This window comes from Mesitornis unicolor, unplaced genomic scaffold, assembly GCF_000695765.1.
Source record: "Mesitornis unicolor isolate BGI_N332 unplaced genomic scaffold, ASM69576v1 scaffold2060, whole genome shotgun sequence".
NCBI classification, from domain to species: domain Eukaryota; kingdom Metazoa; phylum Chordata; class Aves; order Mesitornithiformes; family Mesitornithidae; genus Mesitornis; species Mesitornis unicolor.
Genome location: NW_010160061.1, coordinates 109 through 8,872, shown reverse-complemented (window position 1 = coordinate 8,872; position 8,764 = coordinate 109). Strand labels below are relative to the sequence as shown.

General features: G+C 49.8%; 1 protein-coding gene across 1 annotated transcript in view; it reads left to right on the top strand.

The window, feature by feature from the left end:
* GRIP2 (glutamate receptor interacting protein 2) overlaps positions 1–6,349 on the top strand; it is a gene marked incomplete at its 5' end in the record, with an annotated part of 45,546 nt that extends 39,197 nt beyond the window's left edge. The window contains 3 exons of the mRNA XM_010188596.1: positions 1,612–1,851; positions 3,595–3,741; positions 6,167–6,349. Coding sequence (XP_010186898.1) covers positions 1,612–1,851; positions 3,595–3,741; positions 6,167–6,349 — 570 coding nt within the window. The remainder of the gene's footprint in view (positions 1–1,611; positions 1,852–3,594; positions 3,742–6,166) is intronic.
* Positions 6,350–8,764: the final 2,415 nt, after the last annotated feature.

Below are 8,764 nucleotides of genomic sequence, written 5' to 3'. Positions count from 1 at the left end.
GGGATCCGTGGTGCAGGAATGCGTGGGCTTTTAATTCGTGCTGTTTTAAGGCTTTGCGGCTTTGACAGTTACAGCAACGCTTTAAAAAATGTGAAGAAATTTTACGAAAAGCTGAGCACCTCTGGGGTTTTGGTGTATTTCACACATTTCTAGAATATTTCGTAAAGTTCTTGGGACAGAAGTAAAGCGGCATGTTTTTAGCAGAAGTGTGATGGGTTTCAACTCCCCTTTTTTTGAATCTGAACTACCACTGATCTGTTCCTTCCTCTCCCTGTGCCCACCCTTCCTGAGGTGTGGTGATGCTTATGATGAGGAGTATATTAAATTATGGACACTGGTGTTGGTACGGCATAGCACGGTGTCCCAGGGGGTGTTGAGGTTGCCTGAAGTCAATGAACAAACGTCCCCTGGTCGGCTGTGCCGCTGTTTGTTAATCTGCGTTTCAAGTACGTGGTAACTCAACATCCTTCTGGTGTGTAGCAGGTATTTGGGTTTTGTCCAAACTTGACCTTATTAAGTCGTTTTTGTGTGAAGACCTGAAAAGTGCAAAGGGAAAGGGTTTTCTGTGTTTTATCCATCATTTGAGATAATGTGCGTAGTGCTGGCATTTTTGTATTGCCACCAGAATTCACTTTATTTGCCTTTGTTCCAGCTTGGAGCAAAGAGCTGGAGGGCCTGCATTAGAGATGTAGTCGGATGATATTTACCCCGTGCGCAGGAGCAAGCTCTTTGACTCGCCACATTTAGCATTGCTGAGTGTTGCTCCCTACCTTTCCTTTCCTTTCTTCTACCTTTTGACATTTAATGGAGCTGCAGACCCTTGGAGCCTGAACTTTGAAATGACAGCTTTCATTACGCCGTTTAAGTGGGCTCCGTGACCTGGAGCCAGTTGAGGTTCCACAGACTGGATTATTGACTCCTTCATTAGCTTTGATCAGTGTAATCTCATCAGTGAAAAGCATTGCCAAATGGAGTAGAATCTACTTAGGGGCATCTTTTAATGGATGCTATCAAGGATGACCAGGCTTAAATACTACTTAATTTCATATTTTTAACTCAGTTTCGCTCAGTGACGGCTCCCGTTTACTGACAGATAAAATCCTCATTTCTCTGCTGGATTGGCCCCAGTGGAGTCCCAGATATTGACTTCCCTGGGCCAGTGCCAGCGCTGTGCAGTGCTGCTGGTGAGCTGCAGCCTGCACAGGTAGAGCCAGGCAGATACCGATTCCTCTGGGAGCTCCCTGAGATCAGGATTTTCATCCTTCTTGACTACCAGGAAGGCTCCTATACAAGATGAGGTCTGCCTGGCCCTGTTTGTGTAGAAGAGGTCATCAGAAAATAAGGAGACACTTCACAAATGCTTCCTTCTGAGATAAGTCTCCATGTTGGGGTGGGAGAGCGCACAGCCGGTCAGCGGTAGACCTGGCAGCAGGATCCTGAGGCCTGGAAATGGCTGTTATAGCCAACTGGAAATGCTTCTCAGTCCTTACTTTTCTGATTAATGAGAACGATGGTGTCCCCCTGTTGTTGTCTGTGCCACTTTTCTCACTGTGTGGTCCATCTCTTCCCGCTGCCAGCTCAGCAGAGTGACTCTGTGCCCTCATCCTACAGGCATCCATCATGACGGGGAGTGTCCACAACCTGGGCCTGGAGGGCAGCAAACTGCTCCTGGACTCCGTCAACCCATCCACGGGACTCAGCCCCTTGAGGAAAGCCAACCCCAGTTGCGACGATGGACAGACCGAAGGTAGCAGCTCCCCTGCCAAGAAGAACGAGAGGAACCTGGACATGAAGAAGATCGAGAAGGAGATGCAGGAAATCATGTCCCCAACTCCCCTCGAGTTTCACAAGGTCTGTGTTGCCAAGGGTGGGTCTGGCTGTGGCACCGCAATGGTTAAAGCTGTGGGAGCTTTGCAAGATTGTAGAAAATTTCCTTTGGTCAGTGGGACTCTCGGAAATTGGTCCTTGCTAAGGATGGCCCCCACCAAAGTCTGCAGCAAAGGTTTCCAGAGGATCTGATGATAAGGAAGGGGCCCCTTCAAAAGAGTAACAGGATTTAGCTACCACACTTCAGTGGGGTTCAAACCTGTGCTTTGCTGTTTCCCTTTATTGTAGGAGTTTTCCAGGTCCTTGTGTTCTGGAGTTCATTAATAGATGCTACAGATACAGGCGAGAGAGCTCAAATTATGGTCCTGTGGAGACCCATCAACCCTTTTCCAGGGGCGTGCTCCATTCAGCAGGCCACTTTTCTTATAAAAAATAGCTTATAGTAACTTTAAAATAACTTATTTGCCCTCCCCTTCCACTCCATCCCCAGCCTTTCTTGAAGGGGTGCAAATGATAGGACTTCAGTGATGGGATACTTGTTTAAATTCAGTCCCCAGCTGAATGTAGCCAGTTTAAGCATGGTGCAAGGCAACAGGAATTAGAAGAAATAATTCACTGTAGAAGCTGCTGATGCAGAATGCAAGCAGGGAAGGAAGCTGGAGAGGTTTCAAACAATTTGACTGCCTTTTTCTTTCCTAGCGTGACTTAAGAACGAAACCTGCAGTTACAGTAGCTGGAGAAAACAACTTTTTCATGTTTGATCTGCTCTTGTCCTTCAGGGCATGGCAAATGTGTCTTTAAATAAAACTCCTCCATACCTGAAGGAGGAGGGCTGTGTAATTAGGCACGTTATAGGGTGACTCTTCATTCTGCTGCAGCATCTGGTGTAGGCTGCGGTGGGAGGTGAGGCTGAGGCCAGGTGGGCTGCTCCTGTGCGTCATCCTGGGCACTGCTCTTCCACATCCATGAGGGTCACCCAAGAACGTGCTCCTGTGCGTCATCCTGGGCACTGCTCTTCTCAGGGACCACACATCCATGAGGGTCACCCAAGAACGCGCTGATGGACTTAGAGCCTCACAGGAGAGTTGCACTCCCAGTTCATGAGAGGCAAAGGGAGATCTTGATGGTGCTGGGGAATCAGTTGTCCCTGGCTCCCAGTGGCAACATACACTTCCAGCAGTGCACCTCTCCTTTAGATGGAGCCAAAGTGTGACATGCTCAAGGAACGTGATGAGGTTGCCCAGTTTTTGCCCTCAGTATGTCAGCACTTACTGATATGAATTTTCTGAAAAGAACTTGTGAATAATACAGAGAAGTTTAGCTGTTCTTGCTGAGTGATGTGTTAAAAATGACCTGTCTTCCCATTTGACGCACCATATTAAAAAATTCCCCACCAACACGTTGATTTTTCATGTGCTGATCTGGCATGCACAGAGGATGCACAGCACAACCTGACCAGAGAAGGTGATGCTCCATTACTAACACTTGCTTTGTTGCTCTTTGGTTGAAACACAGCAGCTCTGTATCACACTGCTTGTGTTTCCTTCCACCTCCAAAGGAGAGGGACTCTTGGGGGGTTGGTTATATGCCAAAGTACTTGTCCATGCGATCTACCTAAGCTGGTGGTGTCTGGTAAATAAGGCTCAAGCTGTACGAGCTGCCCAGGCTAAGACAAATCTGCCCAGGAGACCCAGTGCGGAATTGCTGTAGGTCCACACACATCCCCTGTGCTGCATTTAAATGCGTGTTTTGTTTCTGCCCCTCCAGATGACGCTCCACAAAGACCCGGAGAGCGAAGACTTTGGATTCAGTGTGTCGGACGGCCTGTTAGAAAAAGGTGTCTATGTAAATATGGTCCGTCCGGATGGGCCAGCAGATCAGTGTGGCCTCAAGCCATATGACAGAGTGCTTCAGGTAATAAATGCAAAATGCAGTTCTGGAGGCTGGGACGGAGTGAATGAGTGGCTGAGAGGAAGAGAGAAGTGAGACCCATCCATGGCAGCACTAACTTTAATGAAAGGTAATAGTTAGCCAACTAGGTGAGCACTTACCCACCAAGCACTCAATGAGACCTGTGTTTTATAATGAGAAATCACGAGGTAGTACCCCTAGGTGGTACCCCTAGGTTACACCTATTCCAGGACACAGCCTGCCTGACACTGGCCTTTTAGAGCTCGGGCAGCTCAAAACAACCGACAAGCTGTGTTGCTTCCCCCTCTCACCCTCAGGCCTTTTCCTGTCATGTAAGAGGGTGATTTTTGGATGAACTTTGTGTTGACCAATGTGTTCCTGCAAAGCCCCACGTGGAGTTACGCGGTGTTTGTGAAGTTCTGTGCATGCCTTTGACAACTAGAAGAGTTTTCTAGGAAACGCATCCCTCAAGCAAAGTGTTTTTCTTGGATGTTTTTCTTTGAAAGATACTTGATCTGAAATAGCTGATGCAGAAACAGAATAAAAACTCCGGTCAAAAGCACAATCTGTGATAAATGTGACCTGGGCAAATTGGACTGCCAGAGGGACAGTAAGTGCACGGTGAGTTTTGGAGATTGGCGAGGAGCTTTATGTGGATGGAAACCAACTATTTTAGCTTTGGGGCAACCCAAGCAGCAACTGAGAGAGCGCAACCCCAGTGGAAAAGTTGCCACCGGTTGGAAATGCAGATATTGCGACCGTATTTGGAAACACTCAGAGTGATGTTTAGTTTTACTGATTTCGAGGCGGGGGTTGTTAGCAGTGGGGTTAGAGCCAATATATTATGTACATCAGGTAACTGGAGAACTGGCAGCGCTGTGGGGAACCTTGTTTAAGCTTGTTACGGTCTCTAGCCAGTTGGCTGCCATACAGTTATTCCTTCTCGGCTTCAAATAAAAGATGGGGCAAGAATGAACAAGAAGCTAATTAGGCTCTGGGCTGCCTTTCTGTTGAATGTTGGACGTGTCGCTTTTTGCAAGCGCCAAGTGCTCTGGGAGGCGTGCCCGAAATCCTAAACAGAGCGGTGCAGAGGCTTTTGACACCCCCTTCCGCATGCTGCGCTGCGTGGCTGACACCCACGAGGAGACGAGGCGATGGCCGTCACGTTGACGTGTGGAGCTGTGAAGGAGGGATTTCAGACCTGGGGCGGGCAACTCCTGGCAAGAAGTATGGAGATGCGTTGCTGAGGATGCTGATTATGGACCTGATGATGTGCCTGAAGGCCAGCGAAACAACGCATCCGTGGATGGATTACTCGGAGCGTGGTGTTGCATTGGTGGCACCTCTGCACTGGAACTGCCTGATGGGCATAGAGCAAAGGCAGAGCAAGTTCCTGGTTTCTCTCTCCTTTTCCATGTGCGGTGTAGAAATTAGTTACGACGCTGTAAGGAGCAATGTTGGGGTCAACTGTGTGGACACCCACTAGGGCAGGGAGATGCTGCTACCGTCACAGAGCCAAGCTCCATGGGCATGCGTTAATGCTGGGAGAGGGTTTTTGGATGGAAGGGTTGCATGGACTGACCCAGCCTTTACCCAGAGAAGGAAGCAACACCTGGCCCCAGGGCTTACGTTCGCTCCAAAGGTGGGTGGGAAATTCCTTATTCCCTTCCCTGCTTCCCCTCCCTGCAGCGTTTGCCAGCCCCCTCCATCCTGGAGCTGGGCACCAAGCCCAGGTGCTCTGGTAGCTGTAAGGCGAGAGAGCTGGTGACCCAGCCTAGAAATGTGCTGAAAGGTCTGCAAGAGGCAGCAGTAGAAGTGCTTCCACTGCTGAGTCCTGCAGAGAGGATGTCAAGTCACCTCTTGAGCCCACTTGAGGTGCATCCAGACTTCTCTGAAATGAAGGCTGTAAATGGGGAGAGGAGAAGCAAACTGTTCAGTATGGTCTCAATTCCCTGCTAGCAAAGCTGGAAAACGGTTGGCAGAAGCCTCAGGGTCTGAGCTGTGTTTGTTAGGCACTGAATACCCGCATCACAGATTTAAGGCTGGTAAAAGCCATAATGGCAAAAAATAATGGAAAATCACAACCTTTCTCCTACAGCCTTGAGCTGGAGAATTGGTTTTGAGCTGTGCAGTGTTTAATACTTGTGATCCTGTCCTGGACACTGGGAATCGGGGTTTATGCCTGATCCAGACTTTTTTTCCCCCTTCCTATACCCATTGATTTCTCAGCTGGGCAAGGATTTGCTCGGCCTGAAGGGGTGCCCCTGCTCCGCTCCGCTGTGAACCTGCAGTCAGGGACCCCAAGAGCTGTGGGGGTTTTTTTTATTTCCCCAGGTGTGGGTTTAGCACCAGCCTTGCATTTTCTGACTAACAAACACGGTCTTTCTGTTGTTCCTCCCCATGGCATGTCCTAAATCCCTCCTGGCAGGTAAACCGTGTCCGAACAAGAGACTTTGACTGCTGCCTGGCCGTTCCCCTGATTTCGGAGGCTGGAGATAAGCTGGACCTGGTGATCAGCCGAAACCCCTTGGCCAACGCTGCCCCAGCAGGGAATGGAGAGCTGCAGGTGGGCGGTGGCGGCGAGGTCAAGGCGAGCGTCCAGACGCTCTGAGCAGCAGGAGCGGACGATGCCCAGGGACTCTGCTGAGCCGTTGTGGTATCTGGGGTGTTTTTTCCTGGGTTTTTTTTTTTTTTGCACTGGTATTTGTAAATGCTATGTGTACCATAACCTGCAAGTGGGGAGGTGGGTCTTCAGTTGAGTTGTCATCTGGAGACCGCCAAATATTGCTGGGGAGGTTGGAGCTGGATGCGCATCTTGGGCTGTGGGCAGCGGTGGCGATGGAGGAAGGAGCATCCACAGCCATCCCTCGTGGCAGGGCGTCCCCCTGCGCCCCAGCTGGGGTGCGTGAGGTCCTGCCTCTACCACCCTCCTCACCCTGAAGGCCTTGGCCATCCTCTAAACACACATGGTGCTATTATGTTCCTTGTTTGCTCACATACAGCAAGACTGAAACGCCTTTCCTTTTCTGTTGTGCCCAGCTCCATCCTTTAAACACTCCTGATAAACTGATTTCTGTAGCCCCTTGCCCTCCCAGTGCAGGGTCCTGTTTAAGAGAAGACATTTCAAAATGTGCTTATGAGTGGCTAGATGCAGTTCTTGTTCAAAAATTGGTGCCATCCCCGTCCACACTCTCCTGCCAGGCCTGGCTCGCCCTGCGGTGGGACGAGACACCTCATCTCACCATCGATCCCCATGAGTTTTGTGGTTACCTGTGTTATTGCAGAGCAGAAGGCCATACCCATGACTGAAGTCCTTGAATATCTGCCCAAATCCCTGGCCACCTCATTCATCTGGGCTTTATGGAGATCTCTTGCTGGCCTGTGCCTGCAAGTAACTAGCAGAATAGTGATCTTCCCAAGGCCATCCCTGATGTTTTTAATAAACAGCACCTCGTCGTTGACTCTCGTCAGGCAGTGGCATGAGAAGCCCTTTGTTAGATGACGGTTGTGTGTCCTGTGTCCCGGGCAGTGTGTGCCTGCACGGGTTCGGCTGCTTGCCTCTGGTCTGCCCGCCTTTGCCTATTGCTGGCTTCTTGGTGGCTTTGCCACTGTGTCCCCCCCATGGCTTCTCCCCTCCCCAGAAACAGCACCTCGTCGTTGACTCTCGTCAGGCAGTGGCATGAGAAGCCCTTTGTTAGATGACGGTTGTGTGTCCTGTGTCCCGGGCAGTGTGTGCCTGCACGGGTTCGGCTGCTTGCCTCTGGTCTGCCCGCCTTTGCCTATTGCTGGCTTCTTGGTGGCTTTGCCACTGTGTCCCCCCCATGGCTTCTCCCCTCCCCAGAGCCCCCAACCCCCTGAGGTAAGAGAGGCTGTGGCATCGGTTTCCTCATCTGCTGGCCATGTTTCACATGTGAGCACTTTATGATGAAGTTCATGTCCCAGTGGTGGTGTGACCCTGCCATCACTTTCCCCGGGAAGGCTCAGGCACAGAGGAGAGGAGGAGCTCGGCTGGGGACCCGCAGCCCCAGCACCCACCACCCCAATTCCCCGCTCACCCCTTGGGTGCCAGTGGTGCGCGTAGGGTGTTGGATGGGTGCACACCACACGTTTGTCACTTTGCTGAGCCAGGGTTTGTCCCCTCCTCTGTCCGTCCCTGTCACTTTGTGGCTCTGTCCCCCCTCCACAGCGCGATGTGTCAGGGTGTTTCTTCTGGCCCCATCCAGCTCTTTGTCGTCGTAGCCATTTTTCTCTTCGAGTATGCAATATCCATACCATTGCTGCCACAACCAGATAACGTGCCATAATCGATACTGTGGAGCATTGACAGTGCAGCCGAAAAGTGGTTTTATATGCAATATTCCGAGCAGTGGAAGCTCACTGGGGCTTCTCATAGGTTTTTAATGATGACTTTTATTAAAGGCTTTAAAAAAAAATAAAAATGGAAGAAAAACTTGGTCCCTGTATCCCTTCCTATGCATTTTGAATGATATGAAGATGAAATGCATTACTTAAATGTGTATTTTTATCCATATATTAGAGTGTATTCCTTGTAAAGTATTTTTATATGCTAATTTTCTTATGTATCTATGAAAGCACAATATTTAAAAGTACAGCATTTCAAAGAATATTTTAGTCCTGTTTTGGACCTATTTGTAAATCTCTGTATTTAAATGGGATTGCAATGACTTTGACTTTTTTTTTTTTTTTTAATTAAATAAAAGCAAATGAAATGCATTTGTTTTGGTTCATGTCTCTTTCTGGCTGCAGGATGATGCTTCCAGCCCTGTGTTAACTCGCTAGAGGACCCCCAGTTAAGAGATGCCTTGAAGGACAAGATGAGGGGGCATGCAGTGGGTTTTGGGAGGAGGGAGAGCACTGCTTGTAGGGCTACTGATGTGGGGCCGGGGTTGTCCCTTGCCACCGTGTGACAGCAGGACTTGGGTCGCGTCCCTCTCTGTGGACACGGAGGCAAAGAGATGGCTGCGGAGACCTCAGAACGTAATGGCTTGTGGCCTGACGCTGGGGA